Source organism: Neolamprologus brichardi, chromosome 14 (genome assembly GCF_056152115.1).
Source record: "Neolamprologus brichardi isolate AB-2024 chromosome 14, ASM5615211v1, whole genome shotgun sequence".
Taxonomy (NCBI): domain Eukaryota; kingdom Metazoa; phylum Chordata; class Actinopteri; order Cichliformes; family Cichlidae; genus Neolamprologus; species Neolamprologus brichardi.
The window spans coordinates 21,238,834-21,265,477 of NC_142117.1; the positions used below are offsets into that span (position 1 = coordinate 21,238,834).

Sequence of the window (26,644 nt, forward strand, 5' to 3'; positions counted from 1 at the left end):
TTCCCCCCCCAATCAGTTTCATTGCTGATAGGTTGCCAGGTAATGGTGCCCGTCTCTGTTGTTGTTCCACAGCAGTGGGCTCCTCCCCAACGCTGTGCTGCCGCCGTCCCTAGACCACAACTACGCCCAGTGGCAGGAGAGACAGGAGCTTTCCCGTGCTGAGCACCCACACTTCATGAAGAAGATCATCCCTGCTCCCCAGCCCAAGACCCCCGGCGAACCTGATTCTCCGGCCTCCTCTCCTCCGCTACTTCCCTCTATACTCCCACCGCCCCTACTCTCGCCTGGTAAGGCGGACTACAAATATGTTACTAATGCCTGCATGCTTGCTGTTTTGCACGCTGCTTTGTCGACTGGTTTTCATATAGATTCAAGCTGTGTTTGAATTCTTGCTTTCTCTCCAGATCGCGAGGACAGCCCAGAGCTCCCTCCTCCACCAGGCGTCACAGATAACAGGCAGTGCGTCCTGTGCCTGAAGTATGGAGACGAGAACACCAATGTGAGTGCCTTACCGGTAGCAGCAAAATTCAGGACGCAGACCGCATGGTTGAGTCTTTCTTACTTTTCACTCTTTTCTTTGTTTTAGGAGGGAGGCAGGCTGCTGTACATCGGTCAGAATGAGTGGTCCCATGTGAATTGTGCTCTGTGGTCCGCAGAGGTCTTCGAGGATGATGACGGGTCTTTGAAAAATGTTCATATGGCTGTTCTCAGGGGAAAACAGCTGGTAAACCAGAACACTTAGTTCTTTATAATTTTCCACTCTTTTTCAGTGCACCTTTATTGGACGCTTACAATTTGTACTTTCTTTTAGCGGTGTGAGAAGTGTCAAAAGCCAGGAGCCACCGTTAGCTGCTGCCTTACCTCTTGCACCAGTAACTACCACTTCATGTGTGCCCGCCAGTGCCACTGCAGCTTCCTGGAAGATAAAAAAGTCTACTGTCCAAAGCACAGGGACCTCATCAAAGGAGAAGTAAGGAAATCTCATTATATATCACTAAAAGCACACTTAGGTGTTTTGCGTGGATAAACCATGCGATGCCAGAGCTTTGACTTTAGATTCTCAGTTCTCTCTTTACCTTTTCTGTTTATGTACTTTTTCTTGAGGTGGTGTCTGGGTTTGAGGTGACCCGCAGGATCCTGGTGGACATGGAGGGCATTAATCTCAGGAGGAAGTGGCTGGCAGGACTGGAGCCTGAAAATGTCCACATGATGATTGGTAGGTTGATTGCTCGTACATTCTTTTGTGACATTTCCCTGACCTTTCACAGTTCCTGCTCTGCTGACCGCTGATTTAAATATCTTCATTTCAGGCTCGATGGCAATTGATTGTTTGGGAATACTAACTGAACTCTCAGACTGCAAACGGAAACTCTTTCCTGTGGGATACCAGTGAGTTTTGTTGTTGTTTTGAACCTTTATCTTAAAGTCTTTTTGCTGTTTTAAAAGCCAGCGTTATTTTGCTCTGTGCAGTTAAATTGCTGATTGGCGAAGGAAGCTGCCAACTTTGCTCAACTAAATAAATTGTCTTTGCAGGTGTTCGAGGGTGTACTGGAGTACTTTAGATGCACGAAAACGCTGCGTGTATACCTGCAGGATCCTAGTTTGTCACCCTCCAGTGGCAGATTCTGATCTAAAGAACATGATGGCTCCTGAGGAGAATCGCACAATAGCACACAGCCCACCTTCCTTAACAGGTAACATAGTTCAGAAATGTGTGTGTTACAGTGAGAACCATATTCAGAGCTATAATGTGCTAATGCATTTCTCTTTCTTTTTCACTTCTAGACTTTCCTGATCCATTTGAATCACCAAGGCGCTCTGACACACTTTCCCCTGCCAATACCCCCAAGCTCAGGGTTTACACCAGGAACCGACATCCCAGCTACCCCCCTTGTCAACGGTCAATAGGTCCTCGTCCCATGCCATCTCCAGGTACAAATGTGCAGCCTTTTTTTCACTTAAAACTTTGATTTCAAACAGATTATTTGGCTTAATTAGTCTGAATTTAACAGTTCATTTCTTTTATTTTAGGAGGTTCTTCACAGCCCCAAAGTCATGAGATTGTGACAGTGGGAGACTCCCTGGTAAATCCCAGTACGCGGAATATTGATTCACGTCGTCACAGCTCGCCTTCCCTCTCCCCTCCGCCCCAGCACCTTAACAGACAGAGAGGAATCACCGCCACATCTCACATTTTGTCACGACCCCTGACCTCACCCCCTCCACTCATTCCCTCCCCCGCCAGGGACCCCGAAAAGTCCAAACACTTCAGCAAAGACTCAGCAAGGAGCCCACTTCAAAAAGACGAAGAAAGAGGTCGACACTTCTCCTCGGACAGAAACAAACAGCAACCTTCCCGAGACCAAGCGACGAGAGAAGCAGACAAGGGGAGACTCCCGAGTCGAGAGCGCGACTCTAAGGATTCTGACAAGAGTAGATCATCCAGAGAACCTGGGCAGAAAGACTCTGACCGGAACCAAATGTCAACCAAAGAGCCAGAAAAGAGGAGGCCGCTGAGTAAAGACTCTGGTCTGAAAGACTTTGACAGAGGCAGACCGATCAGTAGAGATCATTTAAGAGATTCCGAAAAGGGGAGACAAACAAACAGAGACACTGAGAAGGGAAAACAGGCGAGCAGAGAATCAAGCATTAGAGAAACTGACAAAAGTAAGTCATCCTCTAGAGATCCCAGCTATAAGGATATGGACAAAGGTAGGTCACTGAATAGAGATACAGGACTACGGGACTCTGAAAAGTATAGACCATATAGCAGGGAAACAGGAAAAGACTCAGGCCAAGGTAAAGACAGATCATCCAGCAGAGATGCTGACAAGGGCAGACCTCCGTCTAGAGATTCCAGTTATAGAAGCACAGAGAGAAACAAAGACTCTGGCTCAGGGAAGGACAGTAACACAAACAGCCAGTCTAAACACTCTGGAGGAGAGAGTAAGAACCCAAGACTGGGACCTGCAGGCTCAGGCCAGTCTTCCCCTCCCGTTGGCACTGCTGTTCACACAAGCCAGCAGAGAAGTGGCAGCACCAAGCAGACAGACAAGCAAGGGAAACATGGAAGCAAAGATCAGGATGTTTCTGCAAGCCTCAGTTTGTTGCCTCGTCAGAGGTCCAGCCCAGCGTCCAACAATAACCAGAACAAGGACAAGCCCAGCTCAGGGAAGGAGAGTAGTAGCAGCACTGGAAATTTAATATCATCATCACTCCATAAGGACTCTGTTGTTGGAAAATCCGGCTCCCCACAACCTCCACTTCAGAAGTCCAGTACACGGAAATCAAACGAGTGCTCGTCAGGTTCAGGCACGGCAGCGACCGCAAAGCCTCTGTGGCCTTCGAGGACGTCAGCGGAGGATGATGCTGTTAAACGAGGCTCCGTGCACCTGGCCTCTCCAGCTGCAGCCTCAGCTGCCAAAGATAAACACCCCAAAGTTAAAACAGCAGGCAGCAGAGACGTGTCCAAAGACCGTGACAGAGAGAAGACCTTTCAAAACGTCAACATCAGCAACAAGATTCCCCTTCTCAACAATAATGCTAAAGCTGCCGGCAGCTCCAACATGCACGCTACCAACCCTACTTCCCACAACAGCAGCAAAAGCAAAGCTCCAATGCTAGGAAACAGCACCAAAGGCCATGGGAAGGCTCAGGGAGAGAAGCATGATACCCAGGGTGGGGACAGGTCATCCTCAAAGAACAGAGACAGTTACTCCTGTCCAGAGAGGAAGAACAGTTCCAGCCTGGACAACTTGCACCAGACTATGAAGACCTCTTCACAGTCTCACAGCAAGCAAGCAACTAACCAGCTTTCACTGTCCTCCAGAGAGAAGAAGCGATCAATTAAATCCCCAGCTACAGCTCCACTAAAGACTGATATTAAGAGTGACCCTAATGGGACCACCACCGTTACTAGTATTTCTTCATCCTCCTGCCCCACGACCACTGCCCCCATAGTCTCTCCTGCTGGCCAGGGGGGTCATCGCTCCGCATGTACTGTTCTTTTCTCCTCTGCCAGCAGCAGTGACAGCTCTGAATCTGACACCCAGACTCACACAGAGGAAGAGGAACTGCATAAAGAGCGCCCACGCGGAGAGCTCAGAGACCACCGCGGTCTCCACGTGCAAGGCACTGAGGATGAGGGCGTTGGCCCCGAAGATGACCATGACAGGGGTATGGAGGATAAACATCACGAAGATGACAGTGACGGATCAGGGTCGGCCAAGCGGCGCTACCCTCGACGCAGCGCACGCGCACGCTCCAACATGTTTTTTGGCCTCACGCCTTTCTATGGGGTTCGCTCGTATGGTGAGGAAGACCTTCCTTTTTATGGCAGCGGTGACGGAGCTGGGACTGTGGTTAAGAGGAGGACGGGTGGCCGCAAGAAGTCAGCTGAGGGGCAGGTCGATGGAGCGGACGATATGAGCACCACGTCTTCATCTGGAGACAGTGGCGAGGATGAAGACAGTGGAATGAAACATAGGGGTAAGGATCCTTATTACTACAACTTCACTCGAACAATAATTAACCCTGGTGAGGGCCTGCCATCTATAGAAGGATTAGACCAGTGTCTGGGAAGGGGATCCCAGCTTCAGCGTTTTCTAAAGGACGAGGAGCAGCAGCAACGAAGGGCTCAGCAAAAAGCGGAAGAGGACATGCTGAGCGCTTTGTAAGTAGACACATTTTTTATGAAGTGAAATATCTGAAATATCTCCTTGTCTCTGATAATCTGATGTGTGCTTTGCTGTGCCTAACAGGACCTTGGGCAAGCAGCGTATCGGCCAGCTTGATGGCGTCGATGATGGGTCGGAGAGTGATACCAGCATCTGCACCACCAGCACCACAACCACTACAGCCACGTCCTCTTCCACCACACATAAAAGCACTCCCAAGAGGAGAGGCAGAGAGAGACACACTGAGAAGGCCGACTCCCACGAGTCAAGCAAAGAGGCAGACAGCAGTGGCGGAGCAGTTAGTGGAAACACCCGAGAAGGCAGAAAAAACCAGAAGGAAAATTGTCTTCCACTCGGAGGTGGGGTCAAGTCCCAGCCGCAGAGTCAGGATCCTCTCGAGGCCCAGCTGTCCCTCAGCACAGACCTGCTTAAATCTGACTCTGACAACAACAACAGCGATGACTGTGGGAACATTTTGCCATCAGATATCATGGAGTTTGTCCTGAACACCCCCTCTATGTCATTGCCAGCTCTGGGTCAGCAGTCTGAGCCATCTTCTTCTGAGCTGCTGCTGGATGAGAGCTATGTTGGAGTGGATGTCAACAGACGTAAAGACATTCTGTTTGATGACTTCTCCGAGCCGCTGCCCAGTGCGGAAAGCGGAGGGGTCGTAGAGAGTAGTGTGAATAGCTCAATATCTGTGGAGGAGCCGTATCTTCCTTTGGAGCTGCCGTCTGACCTCTCTGTCCTGACCACACGCAGCCCGACTGTCAGCACCAGTCAGAACCACAGCGCTGGGAGTCTCATCTCAAATACCTCAGACCGCACCATGCTGGGCTTGAACTCGGACACAGAGACCATCAGCGGGGAAAAGAGTGGGGACAAAAAGAGAGCAGGGCCAGGCGTGTCACCATCAGAGAATCAGCACGATGGTACGTCATTGGCAAACAGGGATACGCAGGTCTCAGAAGGTCATATGACTCCTGAGCAGTTTATTCCTAGCCCTGCTATTGGCCAGGTAGTTGAGGCACCAGCTAACCAGGATATTCCAAGGAGTTCTGGTACTCCCGGCTTGCCAAGTTCACCCTCGCTGCCTCTTCAGGGTCAGAAATACCTCCCGACTTCAGCGGCAGCAGCTGCAGGCAGCGCCAGTCCAGCACCAGGCCCAGGACCTTCCCAGGCTCAAGTGTCCAGCCCAGCAGTCATCAAACCAGGTCCTGATAAGCTTATTGTAGTCAACCAACAATTCCAGCCTCTCTATGTCCTCCAGACTGTCCCTAATGGTGTCACCCAAAAGATTAGTGCAACAGGAGTGATGGATTCTAGCTCGCCTACAGTGCTAAGCTCCATGACACTTACCACGGGGTTAAATACTGGCTTGTCTTCAACCCAATCAATATTTCCCGCTGGGGGCAAAGTTCTGGGTACCATGCCTCACCCCTCTCAGATTCACACCTTCACAGGACCCACACAGACAGGCTTTCAGACAGGAATCCCTAGCACCACCTCAGGACTTCTCATTGGTCTGCCGTCTCAGTCCCACGACCAGTCCCAGATTCTGGTCTCGGAGGCCGGTCGACCACACGAGTTGGGTCCCAGTGTTGCCATAGTGTCGAGTCCGTCCTCTCTCACCTCTTCCCCGACTGTACTTGCCTCTGCTCATGGCAAGAAGAGGCCCATTTCTCGTCTTCTGCCAAGAAAAAGCAAAAAGTCAGGGCGCTCCCGTAACCAGCCCACTCTGGCCCCGTCTGAAGTAGGCCCTCCCAATATGACCCTCATCAACCTGTCTTCCCCTCAGATTACTGCTAGCATCCCCGGTCAACCTGGTGGCTTAGTTGAGTTAAGCACTCTCTCCACTTCTCAACGCAAGATTCCCAATATAATCAAGAGACCAAAATCCGGCGGAGTGATGTACTTAGATCCCACTACTCTCCTTCAGCAGAGGCTTTCTGGTACTGCCCAGCCTGGTATCCTGAGCCACGATTCCTCGGCTCATCTCCTACCTTGCTCAGTCTCTGGCTTGAACCCCAGCCAGTCAGTGTTAAATGTTGTGTCTGTTCCCCCTAGTGGCGCAGCTGGACTTCTTGCCCCAGGATCAGTATCACTCTCCACCCCTGTTCTCAGCTCAACTGAGATCACAGGGCAGATTAGCAACCTCCTTTTTAAAGCAAGTCCACACGCCCTGGGCCTGTCAGATCAGTCTGTGGTCCTTCAGTCAGCAGGAGGAGCACCTCTGATGTCACAGCTAAGCTCCCCTGTTCAGACATCAATAGCTAGCAGCATCTGCGTCCTGCCCTCCCAACAGACTATCAGCATGGCTGTCAACCAGCAAGGAGAGACAGACGTCAGCAGTGTTCACTTACAACATCAGTCTCAACCCGTTAACAGACCCCAGCTTGTGGACTCATGTGCAAACAGCACTGTTACTTTAGCGCCTGCTCCATCCACCCCTCTAAGTCCCACCAAGGGACGTGTTGTTGGAGTGTTCACGCAAACACAGACATCCATGCACTCCCAGAGCATTAGAACAACTCCTATTTCCAAGTTATCAGAGCATATGCCACCTACCTCCACAGTAGTGTCAGCAGCAGCTGCAGTTTCAGGAGCAGAGAAAGGCAAACAGAAGGGGAAGAGGAGCAGGCAGAGTCTAGATGTAAGCAGCGGGAAGAAGCTTAAGGCCTCTCTGCCTGAGGAACATTTCAGCAACCCTGCAGGACAGCACCCATCCTCTAACCCAAGGTGAGACACTAACAGACCTGTGACTTGTAGCCAAGAAATCATTTTTATGTTACTTTCACGTACCGCAATAATGGGAAGAAATTTCAATTTTGACTGTGTTCAGAATATTTGAAAAAATATCTAAGTTTGGGATTCATTTCTTTGTGGAACAAATGGTTAAAGTATGTTGTGTTCTTCAGACGTCTCTCCTAAATGAATGTGGGCTTTGTGTGTTTGTTTTTTTGCACAGAATAGTTTTCAGTGTATCTTCAGACACAGAAGTTAAATATGTCAACTGGACTGAACTTCTTTATTGATGATGGTTGCTCTATTTATCATAGCTATACTGTTTGACTTAACCACGTAACAGCTGTTCAAGCAAACCACTTTTGTTCAGTAAAATGCAAAAACATTCCAACCTTTCCCATCCTCTCCCCAACCAGCTCCAAAGAGCCGATCTCCTCTGAGCCAGTGGACACAGGAAAGCCACCGGAAAAGACGACCAACAAGAGGTATGAAGCATCAGTAGTAGTCACCTGTTTTCAAAATCGTCATACGGTGTAGTTTTAATGTTTGGTTCGCATCTTTTCTAGTGTACTTGGTAAAAAGAAGACATCCGAAGGACACGTTTTACCAGGGAAAGTGGTGGGAAAAGACAAACCTCATGCAGCTGGAGGAACAGGCTCTCTTCCTGTGACCTCACCGCCCGACCAGGATGGCAACAGCAGGGATAACGGTTTAGACAGTAAACCCAAAAAGGGTATCATCTTTGAAATCTGCAGTGAGGACGGGTTCCACATCCGCTGTGAGAGTATTGAAGGTAAAAGAAAACAACTGATTGTAGCGCCTGCTTTGGCAAAACTAATTCAAATTTAATTTGCTTTTGTGATAAAAATTAAAAATGTTTTAATCAAGTCTGCAAAAACTAAACCACACACTGGGCATAAAATACCGACTGTTCCCCTACAGAGGCCTGGAAATCCCTCACTGATAAAGTGCAGGAAGCTCGCTCCAGTGCACGACTCAAAAAGCTCTCCTTTGAAGGTGAGGTGTAATTTTAAAAGCGTAGAAATAATAACTAGAGGTACTTTACATATATGCTTGAATAAAGCCTCATGATGAAGGTGTTTCTCTGCTCCTTCCAGGTGTGAATGGACTGAGGATGCTCGGGGTCGTCCATGAGGCTGTAGTCTTCCTGTTGGAGCAGCTGTACGGCACCAGGCACTGTCGAAGCTATCGCTTCCGCTTCCACAAACCGGAGGAAACGGACGATCCTCCCATCAACCCCCACGGCTCGGCTCGTGCAGAAGTCCACCACAGGTCAGTATGGTACACACACACACCTTCTGACCATGAAATTGTAGAGCATGTGTCAGGAAACCAGAAGTCAGTCGGAGCAGAAATGGCACTTTATATAATGCACACTGTTAATAAACCGTACAGATAACTGTTTCTGCGGCTTTGCTTATTGAGATTCTTGTTTGTTCCACCAGGAGGTCAGTATTCGACATGTTCAATTTCTTGGCCTCAAAACATCGCCAACCTCCTGAGTATAGGCCGCAGGAAGACGATGATGATGAAGTGCAGCTCAGGACTGCCAGGTGAATAAAAACTCATTTTTTGTAAAAATGATTATGCTTTATTTAAAAAAAGAAAGAAATGTAATATTACATTCATGATTCTTTCCCTTCGCAGACGTGCCTCCACGGAGCTTCCACTTGCTGTGAGATTCAAACAGCTCAAGGCCACCTCGAAGGAGACTGTGGGAGTCTACAGGTTAGATCAGTGGTGTTAAATCTGTGTCATCATTTTTATTATTATCAGCTGTTTTTCAGTGCTCAGATAAATAACAGATAACTGCCTGTTTAATTTTGAGACCTGTCCACTGTTATGATCCTCCCGTCAGGTCTCCTATCCATGGCCGCGGCCTCTTCTGCAAGAAAACCATCGAAGCAGGAGAAATGGTCATCGAATACTCGGGGAACGTCATTCGGTCTGTGCTCACTGACAAACGGGAGAAATACTACGATGGGAAGGTGAGGACTTGAACGATTTCCGCTGATTTTGTCATTTGCTTAACTCGATTATTTATACAAACTGTCCTCTCTCTCCTCAAAGGGCATTGGCTGCTACATGTTTCGCATCGATGACTACGAGGTGGTGGATGCCACGGTGCACGGTAACGCTGCCCGCTTCATCAACCATTCCTGCGAGCCCAACTGCTACTCCCGGGTGATCACCGTGGACTGCCAGAAGCACATCGTCATCTTCGCCTCGCGCCGCATCTACTGCGGGGAAGAGCTCACCTATGACTACAAGTTCCCCATCGAGGACGCCAGCAACAAGCTGCCGTGCAACTGCGGCGCAAAGAAGTGTCGCAAGTTCCTCAACTGATGCCCGTACCTGAAGGACCTTAACGAGGACTGTTGAGCAAAAGCACCACAATGACCCGCAGCACGCGGATTTGTGGCGATTTCATGCGTCCGGTCTATGATGGACCACAGCTGCGAGCAGGCCAGGAGCTCCGTCGGCGCCCTCCGCTGATGGTTTTGAGCACAGCAGGCTCAGCAGCTGTCGGTTGCACTGTATATGCAGGAAGGGCCATTTTTTGGGAGGACGGGCCATTTGTAGAAATACCAACATATTGTGCCTCCTTATGTCTCGTTTTCATTTGGCACTCAGAGGTGAGTCAGAAAGTCATGTCAGAAAGTTCCCCCTTCATAATTTATTTATATTTTTGTTTTTATGCATTGGCCCATCCTCCTTAATTTTCTAAATGTTTTGGTCTACTTGTGCTCAGATGTGAACACAGAAGGAAAAAAAATCAAAGAACTTGGTTCAATTTTACACCAAAGTGCAATTTGTTGAAGGGACTTTTACTAAAGGTAAAAATTAGAAAATTGTTAGAAATTCTTTTATTTTTCATGTTGATCTAAGTGTCAGCTGTTATTGATGCACATCTCCCCGTCTGAATGTGCCCCGATGCCTTCAGAATTGTTGTGATTTTACTGGAACCTTCCCCTAATCTGACTTTTTGTTTTCCCAAAGAAGAAGAAGGAAAATAAAAGTGTGTGGGTGTGTACATTTAACACTGTAAATAGGAGCTGCTCGTGTATGGCAGCCTGATCAGAGCCGTACAGGTTGAAACACTAGGGGGAGCAGTCGCCACAGGAAGGAAGAGAGGAAATAACAAAGAAGGGAGAAAAAGATTTGTTTTTGTCAGTTTGTGTAAAGGATGATATCTGAGGTTGATACCATCTTAAAATTGACTTTCAGTCTGACAGCTTGGTAGCTACATGAAAGTGAGATGAAGCCTCTGGCCTGAGAGAGCGAGGCAGCTAGAGATTCTGGTGGACTGACAGCCGAGGGACCAGAGAAACCTACTGATGTGCTTGAGTAGACGTATTTATAATTGATCTTTCTTTTTTTTGTGGGATTGGGGCCTGTTTTTCCAGACGCAGAGACGTCTGCAAGTTTGTGCATGCTGTTGTTGTTATCAAACTCGTTCGGGTAATCGTATAAGCTTGGACTTTTGAGTCACTTTCCAAATTACAGCAGCAAAGAGAACCAAACTTTTACGCCCTTGAATTGAATTTTTCACTCGGCTTGTTTTCTTCTTGGCCTGTTGTGATAAACATACTGATAGAAAAGAGGAAAAAAATTATTTCTTTTTTATTTGTATTAAGTCTTCTAAAGTCTTGTCTCTTTGTCTTTTTATTATGGACAGGGAAATATCATGCTTGCTTTTAAAAAAAAATAAATGTAAATAATGTATATTTTTCTACAAAAAAAACTTAAAAGCACTCACTAGTGAATAGCACTTAATGATGGTATTTATATTTTTAAAAAATTGTATTTATTTTATTGCCATTTTTGTAGAAAATAGGGGTTTACAAACACTAATACTTGGTCTCTATGTTTTGTATCCCGCTGCCTTCCAGAGTTTTTTTTTTTTTTTTTTAATAATTGTTTTTGTTTTCTTTTTAAAATTCGTACCCTGAATGTTTTCTTTGATTCCAAAGACTGATGCTGGTCTATCTATGGCTTGGTCCCCATTTAAGTTCAGTCCACCAGTAGCTCTTTTATCTATCCTGGGCCATTTGGTCAGAGCTGACATTTTTTTTTATTATTTTGTTGTTGTTGTTATTATTATTATTATTATTATTTTAATTGTTCCAGTCCTAGCTGACAGTATGGCAGTCATGTGAACTACTATTATGCACTTGAGAGAGAGAGTTTAGATTGTTGATCCATAGCCGACTTCTCCTCTCTCCAGCCTTATTGTCTCCACACCACATCAAACCGAGGATAGAGCCCTCATGGAGGCGATTCTATCAAAGTGGTTCAGTCACTAATGAGCCAAGGGTCGATAGGCTTGCAGCCGATTGGCAATATATGAAATATTGACATGTAAAAACCCCACAAAGATTCCCGTCAGTTTAAGGCGTTATGTCCTTGTGAAGACTTTGGCTATAATGAAGAGGTGCCTTTATTTTAATGCTACCTATAGCACTCATCATATCCTACTAGAGCCATTGTATACATTAAAAGAAGCATAGTGTTGTGGTGACTGCTCTTCAATGCTCACCAGCAATCTGAGATCGTTCTTATACCTTCATCCAGTCTCCTCGTGGTTCACCTCAGTTCGTAAATGCCTCTTCTCTCTTAAAAGCCTTCACGTCCTAAACAGAGTATTTAAACAGAGAGTGACTGGTTCCACTGAGCGACTGAAGCCAATTGCTCCGTTTGTCCCTTTTAAGGATTCGTCATTGTGACTTCATTGTCGCCTTTTAAGGTTGTTAGCGGCTCGCCCCTCAACCACCCTCTCATTTGGTTTTGTAAAAGTGAAGCTAAAATGGGTTGCACTTTAGCTGTGACACAGGCACTGAACAGGCGTAGGAAAAGCTCCCAATACTGAAACCAGAAGCACAGACCGTCTCTGAGTTTGTGCGACAGGCCCTGATATTTCAAATTTATGGATTGGTGTTGATGACTCCGACAGTGGTGTTTGAGGCTCTAGCAAAGTGCACTTGACTCTGTTTTTATTTAAATTTTTTATTGTTTTACTTCAACAAAGTGAAGGCAGGGACCACACCAGCAGCCCTCTCCTTCCTGACGGTGTGGCGTGTACAAACCTCGGCTGCGCCTTTCCCACCGAGAGCCCCGACGCCTCCGCCGGCGGGCCAGCCGGGCGTACGCAGTCCTACACTGACATCCGGGCTCGCTGGGTTCTGCTGCTAAAGGTCAACGATGAATGTATATTCTTCCTCCACATCACCCAACGTGGGTGGATGTTGATGCTTTGTCAGCTATATTCGTTTAGGGGGTTTTTTGTTGCTTTTTTTTATTTGTTTGTTTTTTGTTTATTTGTTTTTTTGTTAAGTTGTCGTGTCAGCAACCCCTGATAGATGTGGAAGACATGTCGATACGACCTCAAAGCCAGGGAGCAGTTTCATTTCAGCACTGGGATTAACACTGAGGCGTAAAACAGCGGGCAGTGTTTTTCTGTCTGTAGGACAACAGGTTAGCTCAAACAGTTCACGCTAGCGTCGGCCGGCGCCAAGGGCTCTGTCTACGACTCTCTCTTCACGAGAGCCACTTCTGCTTTTTTCAGGGTCAGAGTGTGTTTATTGACGACAAGTCATTTATTTCACCGTTTTTAAAACGGCATAGATACAAATAAGGAAGCTGTCTGCTGTTTCTTTGGTCTTCATTTTACCACGCCACACCAGTGGCACTTCTACGTCATTATCTGTAATTATAGTATAAATACTTAACAATATTATACGGAAACATGCATAGTAATTTCTTGTACTTTAGTATCTATACAATATATGGAATGGACAGACAAACTTAGTTACAGTAGCAAAAACAGCAGATTTATAATGGTTAATAGCAATGTTTCAATGTACTCTATAATGGTTTTGTGTTACAGTACTATCCGCTGAAACTAACGTGCATCACTCTTTTGTATATTGATATCCAGTACCAGTTTTGCTGTGCCTGTGAGCGCTCCTCCGCAGCAGCAGGGAGCGTTGCAGTTCTTTTTGTTTTATTTCTGGAAAGGAACTTTTTTGGGGGGGGTAGTTTTTTGTTTGTTTGTTTGTTTTGTTGTTTTTTTTTAATGTGATGAGAAATGTAACTGTATTAATGTGGTTGTGAACTTCTTGAGGTCATCCATTTTTTCTGGTTGTTGTAGTGAATGTTTTTTCTTTTTTCATTTTCTTTTATTATTTTTTAAATTTAGTTTTTTTAATGTTTTAACAGGGACTTTTTAGACTGCTTACTTGATGCGGTAAAAATTAGGAGATGGGTTTGTGGAGGCTAACCAGGATTTTAAAGATACCACCAAAATGGCGTTTTCCTTTTAATTTTTTTTGTTTTTATTTATTTGTTTTTGTTTGGTTTTTTTGGGGTTTTTTGATCAGGTTTTTTTTTTCACATTGGAAACCTCTCTCGTCTCCCTGACCACCTCTTTATCTCTCTCTCCTATGAAGCTTTTGGTTGTACTTATCATGTACTGTTTTTGTAGAAAGTCATAATGCTGATGTTGAAAACATTTAATTTATTTATTTCGTGCAACATCCACCCTGAATTGTTCTTTTACAAATCAAGGTTTTGGAGAGGTCAGACAAGTACTTAAACCTGTATTTGTAATTTTTCTGATTGTTTCTCATGTATAGACGTTATCAGCCTAGGGTGGGTTGCGGTGTCGCAGTAGGACGTGAAAAAGAGGGATCACGAACGGGCTAGTTTGTTTCGCCTTGATTATCTGCCGTTGTCTTATCATTTTCTTCCCGCTCTCTGTAATAACGGTATTCACAGCAGTCATATTTTCTCCCATAAAACAGGCGATCTTTCTTTGTACACATCAACGAAATGAAGGAAAACCACCACCGTGAAAATAAACCACAAACTACTTGGTTGAATGTATAATTTGGAAACAAAGTTGTACATAAGTGTAAAAAGAAAAGTTTCTAATCATGTTTATTTTCTATGCACTTTTTTATTTAAGTGATAGTTTAAATAATAAACATGTCTCCTTTACTCCTCTGTCTCTCACCTCATTTACTCAAATGTGATTTGTAAAGGATTGCACACACTGGCTTCTATATACACTTTTCAGATCTCAATGGGGGAAAAATCAGGTCTTTGCGCTGATATGGACTGGGTAATGTGTTAGGAACAAAAAGGATGCCACATTGTTTGATGGAAATGAAAATGATCAGTCCACAGAGGGCTGAAATCAAACACCCCGATAATCAAAGGGATTTTGTTCATTCTGCTGAGATTTAATTGCAGTAACTCAAAATGCTAATCAGTATTTTGTATGGCCCCAGTGTGCTTTTATGCATGCCGGACAACATCAGGGCATGCTCCTAATGAGACGACATCACTGAGGTCCTGGAATTCTGAGACTGAAACAATGTCCCAAAGGTGTTGTGATGGATTAAGTCACTCAATGGTATCAATTCCTTGATTTTCCATGAATTGACTACATACTCTCGCCACATGGTGGTGGGCATAGGTGTGCACCAGGGAGTGAGTCCTGTACAAAGTCGGACAATGTGTCCAAAGATTTCATCCTGATATCTAATGGCAGTCAGGATGCTATTGCCTGTAGAAGTCTGTGTGTCGTTGCATTGATATGCCTACCCGGACTGTCACGTTCAGCACCACCAAACTGATAGTGCTGAACGATGGTACAGGCAGCTTAATATTCTCCACAGCTTCTTCAGACCCTTGCTGTCCCATGAGCACAGATTGAACCTGCTCTCATCTGTGTAAAGCACAGGGTGCTAATGATTGGCTTGCTAATTCTGGTATTCAATGGCAAATGGCAGCCAGGCAACAGTGCCTGTGTGAGCACAGGCTGCACTAGAGGCTCTCAGGTCACATGAAGTCCAATTCTGATTGTTCGGTCAGATGTTCACACCAGTGGCTTGCTGAAAGCACTCTGGCAGTGCTCATCTGGTTCCTCCTGTAAAGGAGCACATACTGGTCCAACTGATGGGTTGAAGGCCTTCTATGGCCCTGTCCATCTCTCCTAGAGTAACTCTCTGTTTCCTGTAATCTCCCCCATGCTTCTGAGACTGTGCTGGGAGACACAGCCTATTGGCAATGGCACATATTGATATGCTATCCTTGAGGACTACCTGTGCAACTTCTGTAGGGTCCAGGTATCACCTCATGCTACTAGTCACAGTGACTCTAGCCAAATACAAAAGTAGTAAAAGGACAATCATGAAAAATGTCAGTGGCCTCCAGCTGGAAAATCATTCCTGTTTTGGGGGTTGTCTCATTGCTGCCCCTCTGGTGCACTTGTTGTTAATTTCATTGACACCAAAGCAGCTAAAATGGATTAATAACCTCCACTGCTATTTAACTGACCTGATGTAATAGTCTGATTAAATAGTGTTCGTTTCAGTTTGTTTGAGGAGTGTCAATACAAAAGTATGCTGAATGACTAATACTACTTTAGTCTCCTACAGTGAACATCAAGCTTGAATATTTTTGTACCTTCTGTGAGGTACCTAATTTTTCAGAGCAGACGTTTTAAAAAGTCCACCCACAGATCAGTAATCCCAAAGTGATTCAGTTTACTCCAAATGTAACTTTGACAATCTGGTTTGAACCACAGCAAATGCTTCATTGGTATAACTGCTGTTTACTAAAAAGGGTAACAAGCATCTATTTTGACCTCAAACTCAGAGTGAATTTGTGATCTTCCACTTTGAGCTCATCAGTGTATTCATTTTATAAGGATGAACCTGATTGTTAATTTGGGCATTCCCAAAGGGTTTCTCAGCCCTCTAATGCAAGAGTGTCAAACATACAGGGACCAGAATTCCAGGGCAAAGTCTCCCAAGGCTCATAAAATTTGAAGTAAATGGATTGATTCTTATTTTGAGTTATCTTTGCACTCTATACAACGCGCCCCATTCACCAAGTCATACAAGCACTTTTTTCTAATATACACATTCATACTCTGATAAATGGATCGAGCAACTTCAGGTACAATCTTGGCCATTACTATAGAAATTTCAGGGTGTTTTGTTTTTTTCTTTTAGCTTTATATTAATAAAAATCTTTTGTTTTAGAATTACAAGGAGCTGCTGAAACCTTTCTTCAATTGAAACACCTTTTCTTACAATTTAAGCCCAAAGAGTCACACAGGAGTTTGACATCTCTGCTCGAGATGGTTTATTTTGTGTGTGTCCCTTTGAACCTCATATTGAGAGTCCCAGTGAACATTTGGACTTTGTCTCATCATCTGCTTAATTTGTCCTGAAACAACAAGGAAGCAACGAAACAGGTCAATAGTCCAGTTATTTTTGAGACTCTGAAAATGGGGGACTGAAAGTCTGCACTTCAATCACATCTCCATTGCCTGATATAAAAACTGTGCCACTGTTCAAATACTTATGGACATCATAGGTGTTACTTTAGTCCACTGTCTCATTCAGCTGTGGGCATTAGAGCTAAAAAAAAAAAAGAAAAAAAAAAAAAAGAAGAAGAAGAAGAAGAAGAAAAGCTGCAATGACATCATTAAAATTAGAGGCTGTGCTCATGTTTGGATAATTGACCAGTTGTTTTTTTTGTTTGTTTGTTTGTTTGTTTTTGTCTGTCATTTTAAACAGTGTGACTGTGACACATTTAACCCCAAACTAAAACTGCCCAACACCTTCACACTCTTACTGAAACTTCACCAGCACTCACTGAAAGCTACATTTGTCAGGTGGCCCAAATTAGGAGCAAATCCTCCGAGCAGCAGTTTATGGATTCTTACAGGAAATCGCTGTAGCAGACCCAGAATGTGCTGAATCTGGCGCTGCTAATTAAATACATGTCCCAACTTCAGTTGCAGCTCCGCAGGAGCCGCTTAAACTCCTCTTCCTCGCAGCACCCCGATGACTCAAATTCAAAGGAACTGCTGACCACCCCTCCTCACCATCTTCCCATAAAGACCCATGTGTTTTTGTTCTGGTGCTTGTTACAGCAAAATGCTTTGGAGGGTGTGCTTTCTCTGTGCTAAAATAAGAGGTAACCACCATGATAATAAACAATAAAATATTGATACGTTAATAATAAATAAACAGAATTACACAAATCCCATTTTTACTTGTTTTCATTCATTCTTTTCTTTGTTACTGCTGTGTTGGTTTGCACTAGTTTTTGTGGGAAATGTGTTACGGGTTAAAGAAAGTACACTTTCCAAAGCGTTGAAGTGGAACGGTGTTATAGTGGTTAACGCTGTGACCTCACAGCAGGTTTGAACCCTGGCCTTTCTGAGTGGAGTCCTCCCTGAGCCTGCCAACTGTGAGTTTCCTCCCACAGTCCACAGATGAACATGTTGGTTTAATTGGTGATTCTAAATTGGCTGTGGATGAGGGTTAAATGAGGGGCTTGAAGTTTATAGGGTAAAGTAGGAATGTATGCCTAAATGTGACTTATTTAAGGCACGTTGAGTGGTCAATATAATGAACAGATGACCAATAACGCATGACATATTACATGGCGTCATTGTTTATTTAGCAAAAATGCAGAAGCAGTGTGGGAAATACTGAGTACACCCTGTGATTCAATAGCTTGTAGAACCACATTTGGCAGTAATGACTTGAAGTAATCATTTTCTGTGTTACTTTATCAGTCTCTTACATAGTTGCGGAGGAATTTTGGCCCACTCTTGAGGTTTGTCACATTAATTTATGCACAGCTCTCTTTTAAGATCCCATCACAACATTTCAGTTGGGTTGAGCTCTGGACTTTGCAGCACCTTGATTCTTGTAGATTTGCTGCTGGGATCATGTGAAGGACCTAATTTCAGCCAAGCTTTATCTGTCAGACAGAGGAGTTCAAACCCAAATCCTCCCCCCTCCACCCCAAACACCTCATACCAACTGCTTGACATATCAGGTGTTTGTACTCATATGCTGTGTTTGGTTTTCTCCAACTCAAGGGTTGTGCATTATGGCTAAACATCTTCACTACTCTCTCCTCTGTCCAAAGGACATTGTCCCAAAAGTCTTTTGGTTTGTAGTTTTGCAAACCAAAAGACTTTAACATTTAACACCAGCCCTGTTGAGTCTGAGCTGTATAGCCTGCTATTTACTCTCTTAGTTGTAATCTGATGTGTTTGATATTTCCACATTGTTTCCGCATTTTGGCTTTGGTTTTGTTAAAGAAACCATGACAAGTTTTGGACTTGGTAACCGGAGATCGGCCCACCAGGGCCTGGCCACCGCTCAGCACACAACCGACCCCCACAGTGCCTCCTGTGGGTGGTGGGCCTGCAGGAGGTTGGGCCTATGTCACTTTTTCGTGCTATGCCCGGCTGGGCCCCATGGACTAAGGCTTGGCCCCCAGACACTCATCCCATAGACTCCAATTTGTGCATGTGAATGGAGAGTCCTCTTCACACACTGAGGTTAATTATGGAGTTCCACAGGGTTCAGTGCTAGGACCAATTCTGTTTACATTATACATGCTTCCCCTAGGCAGCATCATTAGAAGACATAGCATACATTTTCACTGCTATGCAGATGACACCCAGCTCTATCTGTCCATGAAGCCAGATAACACACACCAATTAGTTAAACTGCAGGAATGTCTTAAAGACATAAAGACTTGGATGGCCATTAACTTTCTGCTTCTTAACTCAGATAAAACTGAGGTCATTGTACTCGGCGCTGAAAAGCTTAGAAATATGGTATCTAACCAGATTCTTACTCTGGATGGCATTACCTTGGCCTCCAGTAACACTGTGAGGAACCTTGGAGTCATTTTTGACCAGGATATGTCCTTCAACGCACATATTAAACAAATATGTAAGACTGCGTTCTTCCATTTGCGCAACATCTCTAAAATTAGAAATATCCTGTCTCAGAGTGACGCTGAAAAACTAGTTCATGCATTTATTACTTCCAGGCTGGACTACTGCAATTCATTATTATCAGGATGTCCAAAAAACTCACTGAAAAGCCTTCAGCTAATCCAAAATGCTGCAGCAAGAGTACTGACAGGGACTAGAAAAAGAGAGCATATTTCTCCTGTTTTGGCTTCCCTTCATTGGCTTCCTGTTAAATCCAGAATTGAATTCAAAATCCTGCTCCTCACATACAAGGTCTTAAATAATCAGGCCCCATCTTATCTTAATGACCTTGTAGTATCATATCACCCTATTAGAGCACTTCGCTCCCGCTCTGCAGGCCTACTTGTTGTTCCTAGAGTATTTAAAAGTAGAATGGGAGGGAGAGCCTTCAGTTTTCAGGCCCCTCTTCTGTGGAACCAGCTTCCAGTTTGGATTCGGGAGACAGACACTATCTCTACTTTTAAGATTAAGCTTAAAACTTTCCTTTTTGCTAAAACATATAGTTAGGGCTGGACCAGGTGACCCTGAATCCTCCCTTAGTTATGCTGCAATAGATGTAGGCTGCCGGGGGATTCCCATGATGCATTGAGTTTTTCCTTTCCAGTCACCTTTCTCACTCACTATGTGTTAATAGACCTCTCTGTATTGAATCATATCTGTTATTAACCTCTGTCTCTCTTCCACAGCATGTCTTTTATCCTGTCTTCCTTCTCTCACCCCAACCAATCACAGCAGATGGCCCCGCCCCTCCCTGAGCCTGGTTCTGCCGGAGGTTTCTTCCTGTTAAAAGGGAGTTTTTCCTTCCCACTGTCGCCAAAGTGCTTGCTCATAGGGGGTCATATGATTGTTGGGTTTTTCTCTGTATCTATGAAGCGCCTTGAGGTGACATTTGTTGTGATTTGGCGCTATATAAATAAAATTGAATTGAATTGAATTGAATCCCCAGGCACCCTCCCCGGGCCTGGCTTCAGGGCGAGGCCCTGGTAACCCTATCCAAGGCAGGGTGAACTGTTTCCTTAGTGTTCTACTCATAGAACACCAAGTGTTCTGAATCGCTCTTTGTCTGGTACCTGACCCAGGACCAGTTTGCCATGGGAGACCCTACCAGGGGGCAGAAGCCCCCCGGAAAACATAGCCCCTGGGATCCCTGGGACACACAAACCCCTCCACCAGGATAAAGTAGGGATTCGCGGAGGCGCTTTGGTGTTGCCCCAGACAAGCCGGAATAGGTGGGTGGGGAGAGAGAGGGTGGGCGTCTCTGCTTAGGCTGCTGCCCCCGCGACCTGGCCTTGGATAAGCAGAATAGGATGGATGGATAATGACAAGTTGTAATATGTCACATGTTGTTGTTCATGTGAGACTGTATATAACTACTTTTGGGGAAATGAATTTATGTGCAACTTTTACTCCATTCTATCAAATAGTTTTTCAGGTATTTCACGTGGACCAAAATGTTGACCCTCAAACTGACACTACCATCCCTCCGCAAATGCAAAAGATCAAATACACCATTTATACCTATGTATTCACTTTGCTTGATGTGGAAGCTAACTGCACGTTGCTGAAAGGCTTCACTCCGTTTTCTCCACATAGATTCAGAGTGCTGTGATCTCAAACTCTACCATGTCCAGTTCTTGCACAGGCTCAGTCCTTTTGGGGTCAATGCTGCATGAAAACAGTGAAACATGTTGTTTTTACCCCTCTGGAAGCTGCAAAAAGTAACCAGCTCAAATTCCACCTCCTTTTGCCAAAAGCATATTAAGACCTCTTCCCTTATCAACTAAACGCTACCAGCAAAGGATTACATGGGAAAAGAGGATTACTGTCAGAGTCTTGCTTGAGTGGAGGCCTGATATTAGAAGATGCTATCTGGGTGGAGAAAATGACTTCACCTTGGAAGCAGATAATCGCAGAGGAGGGAGACGGAAAATCTGTGTATGTGTGCGTGCCCATCTGACTTCCTTGCATCACATTACACGTCCATGTTTGCCTTTCTTTAAGGCTCTGTCTTTGTAGGCAGCAGCGTTTTTGTATAACGAAGCTTGAGGACAGCTCAGTTTCAGCTCATTTGCCTCTTTTGACTGCAGCACCTCTGAACTTTCTGTGGTTTTGCCTTGGAGAGTTTCCCCCAACACTGTTATGCAACATCCTAAACACTCCTCCGTTTATCACTCCCCTCACGCTGGTTTTGTCACTTGTTTTTCAGCTACATTTTTCTCTTATTTGTGCTGGACTAACATCACATATTTTCCTCTGCATGTCTCCTCCACCCACGGCTCCTCCTCTCACACACACACCCACCCACCCACCGCAGTTTCTAATTGGGATTCATTACCATTTCCTTTCAGTTTTTCCCAGCAGGACTCTCTGACCAGGAGGAACAGCTTTCACTGGTCACACATATACGAACATCACCGTCGTTGTCATCATCATCATCATCATCAGAAGCAGCAGAACTTCAAGACTTCAGTGCATCATCTGGTAAAGTTTTGATCCTTTCCTACAATTAAACAATGAAAGCTGCTTGTCAGTGCTTTCATTTCACAGCAAAAAGCTCTTTTTCTCCACATATTGCGTCATGTACTGCACAGCTATAACTATGAGAGAGAATTACGCAGTAAAAATGCTCAAGTATCAAAAGAAGAAGTACACAGCTGCTAAACAGTAGAATATAACACAGTTATTATGTTGCTGTGTTTACAGTACTGGATTATTATCACAGAAAGGAGGTTTTCTTTATGCCTCAGCTTTATTTAAATCATCACTGAATCTGAAGCTGTCTGACACTGTAGTACAGTAAAAATAAAACTATGACAATAACAATGGCAACATGCTGAAGGAGTATAACTAAAGTAACTAGAATTTGTGTCTACTGTCTCCACCTAGTTACAGTACTTCCCCCTACGAGAGAGTCATAATAAAACAGGCAGCTTTGCCTTTAACAGCCTGATACTGAGTTACAGTAAATGTGGATAATATCATCAAACTCCAGCTGGCCTGAAGGCAACGTGCCAGACTTTTTACCGAATGGCTGTGGTGCTGCAATAAAACCATTAAACTGCTCTGAAATGTTCATCTGAACCACCCAGGTAGCAAAACAAAAGTTTCCATCAGAGCTCCAGTGCAGTGAAGTGGATTGGATGAAAAGAAATGCTGATTGAATTTAAAAAAAGTACAAAATCAAGGCGGTTACAGTGCTGCTTTGGATAGTGTCTGCATGAAAAAAGGAAAAGATGGTAAGTCAGAGGACTGAGCGATCCTCTCCAGTGAACCTTGTGGTTCACATATTAGTGGCATATAAACAGCAGATTGAGTTTTTCGTGCTTTTATTGAAACCATAAATGTTTCTAATCATCTGAGGGCTACTGAGGAGTGGCTACAGACATCTGCTCAGACTCTCCATTATTTGTTCTCATGTCTGCTCTCTATTTCTGCCAAGAATGCAGAAATGTAACTCATGTAACTCAGTATCCCTCCTCCTCCAATTCTTTTTCTTTCTTTCTTTCTTTTTTTACAGTTTCTCTCTCTTGACTTTCTGCTTTTATCCAACCTCATCTTTCTGCCCCCTTCTCTCTGTTCCTGCAGCTGTTGTGGAGGTAACTTCCCATTAGGAGACCAACAAGACCCGACTTTTCTCATTATTGTCACACACCGCAAACAGCAGGTTTTCATTACTAAACCTGCTTTCAGACAGCTGTTAGCTTTCCTCCGCCTCCTGCTCTCAGGCAGAGGATCCAACAGTGCAGCTTTTTATCTCCTCTTCTTCTTTGATTGGATCCTGGATGAGAGAAAACCTGGCAGGAAAAGAAAGATAAAGCCTTTGAAGTGCTGCAGGACAAATATATATATATATATATATATTTAAATTCCACACTTTATACAGAGTAGGTAGCAGAAATTAGCACTTTGATAACCTGAGTATCTGGGCAGAGTCGTCTGAGGGCCGAGGCCGCTTGTGTTCAGGGACGGGCAGGAAGCAGAGGGAGAGAAAGAGAGAATTTGAGTGTTAGGTGTGACCGTAAGTCATTTCTGAGTAGGCCAGCTGGTATTCAGCGTGTCAACAAACTTTTAAATGAAACATCTGTTTAGAATATTAGTGTTTTGATTTGTAGAGCTCACTAATCTTTGCTAAACGAGTAGTTGAAGATTTTTTTTCCACCTCCTGAGCTGGAAATTGTCTATGATGCCTATCATATTACAGTCTGTGTGTCATACAAACGACCTGTTTAGAAATGACCGTTGCTGTAAATCTGTAAACTAGGCTGTTATGTAAATGCAAAGAGTCAAAGAGTTAAAATTACTTCCCTCTGGTCCGGTCTAATCTCCCTGCACCCTGCATGCTCATGTGGCTTTTTTGCACTGTATACATAAACATGCTCAATTAAGTGTTTTAATATTTTGTTATACAGCTGCCACTCTGTTTTCTGTTGTACATATGAGAACAAAACAAAAAAAATGTACTTTCTGATCAAACATGATATTTAGTTTGTTTGATAATCAGGTCCAACTAATCCCAAAGGGATTATTTTTATGATTGGAGCCCTGCCTGAAGGGCATTCAGTGAAGCCCTCACCATCTTTACTCTAAATCTAAGACGCTGACATGTTGTCCATAAATCAAACTGTGAGGTGGTGAGTTGCAAAATATTATACTTTTTAACAAAAGCCCCTGTTTTGCATTATTGTTTATAATACTCAAGGTCAAAAAGATTTCATTGCATTATATTGTTATTGAAGAAGATAGGGTGAAATAAGTTTGGAGCATGTCAATTATGTGTTCTATAGAGATATTCATGGCAACCTGATGTCTTTTACTTTTCCTCTGTTTACAATTTGTTTTGTTGTTATTTGAGTTTTGTGACTGATATAAAACTGTCAATCAATCAGTTAGGTTGAGTTTTAAACGAGAGCTTCCGCTCAGTAGAGGATGAGACTGTTTGAATCTACTTGACAGATTTCTGGAGCTCTCTGTCAGAGCCTGTCTGACGAAAAAACTAATACATTTTTACTGTAAGGGCATAAATCGTGTGTAAATCACCCATTTGGTGTTTATGTATGCTGCAGTTTCCAGAAATTACATGCGCTCTTCATCCCTCTGTTATTTTCATAATGTTTTGTTTTATTTTAGTGGGAGTTGTGGTTTTCTTTTGTTTAGTCAGGTCAATATTTCCCATTGTCTGTAATGCAGTGTTACTCGTCCACAGACCTGTTTGTGCTTGTTCATCTGTTTTTTTTTCCATTTCTCGTTTTCTCTCAGCCTTAAGACTGCAATGACCTCACTCAGACTCTTGTCCCTGTTCCCCTCCCTCCTCGTCCTACAAGTCCATCTTTCCAACCAGTTAGAGGACAATAAGATCCCCCCCAGTCTGTGTACTGGCCACCCTGGTATCCCAGGCTCTCCTGGGGTTCATGGCAGTCCTGGTCAGCCAGGGAGAGACGGGAGGGATGGGAGGGATGCTGCTCCTGGGGAAAAGGGGGATAAAGGGGAGAGAGGGGGCCCAGGTACGTACTTATATGGATTTGTGTGTGAGCATGTGATAAATCGGTGCAGGATTCTCATATTTGTGCACCTCCTCCTCCTCTCCAGGTGAGACAGGAGTGCGAGGCCTGACTGGAGACAGGGGTGACCCTGGAGAAAAGGGGGAAAGGGGGCAGCCGGGCGAGTGTGCAGTGGCTCCTAAATCCGCCTTCAGTGTCAAACTCTCTCAGGGCCAAACCTCGCCCCTGAATGTGGGTGACGCAGTCCGCTTTGACACCATCCTGATCAATGAACAGGGCGACTACAACTCAGAGACGGGACGCTTCACCTGCAAAGTCCCTGGAGTCTACTACTTTGCTGTCCACGCCACGGTGTACCGCGCCAGCCTGCAGTTCGACCTGATGAAGAACGGACACGCTGTGGCTTCTTATTTTCAGTTTTATGGCAACTGGCCTAAACCGGCATCTCTTTCAGGCGGCTCCCTGCTTCACCTCATCCCCGGCGATCAGGTGTGGGTGCAGATGGCTCTCTCAGAGTACAATGGATTTTACTCCAGCACCAAGACAGACAGCAGCTTCACAGGCTTCTTGGTGTACTCGGACTGGAAAAACTCTGCTGTGTTTGCCTGACATGTGCCGCTTTTATTTCCTTACTGAGACATTCTGGACAGACAAGTGAATCATCCGTGACACGATACAGCTGTATTTGTGTAATAAATAAAGAACACACCAGGCAATGTAACCCGAATAGCACATGGTGTACTGAGGCGCACACAATGAACGGTACAGTTTACTCTGTGTCTGTTCTGCACTTTCAGCTTTTAAACTGCTGACAGTTAATTCTTCTAACAGATGTCAGGCCACAAATCCTCAAACAGCCTTTATGCCACTGTTCTATTGCATTTTGTTTTAGTGTCTACAGCTCTAATGTGAGACATTAATAAAATTTTAGACTTTTGAAAACACACTAGACTGAAGTCTGTCTCTGACCATGAATGAAAGTGGATCAGGCATTAGGCTGGAGCTGCACAGTTAACGCCAAACAGGAAAGTCGAGACTCTTTCTGATAATATCCCTGCCTGATTTTAAGAGGGAAAAGAACTCAAATACTTCACTGAAGACAAAGTGCAAATGGAAAACAGTAAAAATACCCCTGATACTGATATTTGAAAAAAGCAATGCACGAGAATGATTTGAAAAATATACTTTTATAAATGTGTTAAAAGCCCTCGTTCTGCTGTGGATGTAATCTAGTGTAAGATAATAGGGCTGGTAATAATGATAAATGAATGGAAAATCTGGAACCTGTTTTAACTACTTTATATACAGTCTATTCCCACATTATTAGTTGCAAATAAATGTATGAGGTTGTGAGATGTTTCAAGAAGGTCAAAAATACAAAATAAAAGTTTTTTGGGTTTAGTATTCTTAACACAAGTAAACACAAAATGCTGTTTGAAAATGAAGATGTTTATTATAAAGAGGGGGAAAAAATTCAGACCATCATGGCCCTGCGTGAAAAAGTGATTGCCCCCTAAACCTAATGACTGGTTGGGCCACTCTTAGCAGCAACAACTGCAATCAAGCATTTGTCACAGTGAGTGTTTTTCAGCGCTGTGCATTTTGAGCCACTCATCTTTGTAGAGTTATGGTAATACAGCCACTTTAGAGGGTTTTCGAGCATTAACCGCATTTTTAAGGTCATGCCACAGCATCTCAGTCGAATTCAGGTCAGGACTTTGACTAGGTCACAAGTCAAAGTTTTCATTTTGATTTTCATAAGCCATTCAGAGGTGAACTTGCTGGTGTGTTTTGAACCAATGTCCTGCTGCAGAACTCAAGTGTGCTTCAGTTTGAGGTCAGGAACAGACAACTGGACACTCTCCATCAGGATGTTTTAG

The 26,644-nt window shown here is 44.3% G+C and overlaps 2 protein-coding genes across 4 annotated transcripts in view; both read left to right on the forward strand.

The window, feature by feature from the left end:
• Window positions 1-14,441, forward strand: part of kmt2a (lysine (K)-specific methyltransferase 2A) — a 38,600-nt gene extending 24,159 nt beyond the window's left edge. For 2 of the 3 annotated variants that reach the window (XM_006795470.3, XM_035909807.2), the window contains exons 17-34: window positions 73-287; window positions 405-499; window positions 587-724; window positions 812-970; window positions 1,105-1,216; window positions 1,311-1,389; window positions 1,534-1,694; window positions 1,786-1,932; window positions 2,032-4,672; window positions 4,761-7,415; window positions 7,838-7,906; window positions 7,988-8,214; window positions 8,364-8,438; window positions 8,540-8,714; window positions 8,888-8,995; window positions 9,090-9,170; window positions 9,301-9,430; window positions 9,513-14,441. In XM_006795470.3, the coding sequence (XP_006795533.2) occupies window positions 73-287; window positions 405-499; window positions 587-724; window positions 812-970; window positions 1,105-1,216; window positions 1,311-1,389; window positions 1,534-1,694; window positions 1,786-1,932; window positions 2,032-4,672; window positions 4,761-7,415; window positions 7,838-7,906; window positions 7,988-8,214; window positions 8,364-8,438; window positions 8,540-8,714; window positions 8,888-8,995; window positions 9,090-9,170; window positions 9,301-9,430; window positions 9,513-9,788 (7,543 nt within the window). In that variant the 3' untranslated portion in view covers window positions 9,789-14,441. The remainder of the gene's footprint in view (window positions 1-72; window positions 288-404; window positions 500-586; window positions 725-811; window positions 971-1,104; window positions 1,217-1,310; window positions 1,390-1,533; window positions 1,695-1,785; window positions 1,933-2,031; window positions 4,673-4,760; window positions 7,416-7,837; window positions 7,907-7,987; window positions 8,215-8,363; window positions 8,439-8,539; window positions 8,715-8,887; window positions 8,996-9,089; window positions 9,171-9,300; window positions 9,431-9,512) is intronic. The other variant, XM_035909808.2, reaches the window with a different exon arrangement.
• A 7,061-nt stretch (window positions 14,442-21,502) lies between these two features.
• On the forward strand, window positions 21,503-26,332 carry c1qtnf5 (C1q and TNF related 5). Its single transcript, XM_006795469.3, has 3 exons — window positions 21,503-21,747; window positions 24,523-24,767; window positions 24,853-26,332. Exons 2-3 carry the CDS (start codon window positions 24,536-24,538, stop codon window positions 25,371-25,373), a joined length of 753 nt encoding a protein of 250 aa, XP_006795532.1. The 5' UTR covers window positions 21,503-21,747; window positions 24,523-24,535; the 3' UTR covers window positions 25,374-26,332.
• Window positions 26,333-26,644: the final 312 nt, after the last annotated feature.

Bases quoted from the DNA above. Each gene is read 5' to 3' on its own strand.
- c1qtnf5 (XM_006795469.3), top strand. From the start codon at position 24,536: ATGACCTCACTCAGACTCTTGTCCCTGTTCCCCTCCCTCCTCGTCCTA. The intron at 24,768-24,852 runs GTACGTACTTAT...CCTCCTCTCCAG, and splicing joins AGGGGAGAGAGGGGGCCCAG to GTGAGACAGGAGTGCGAGGC.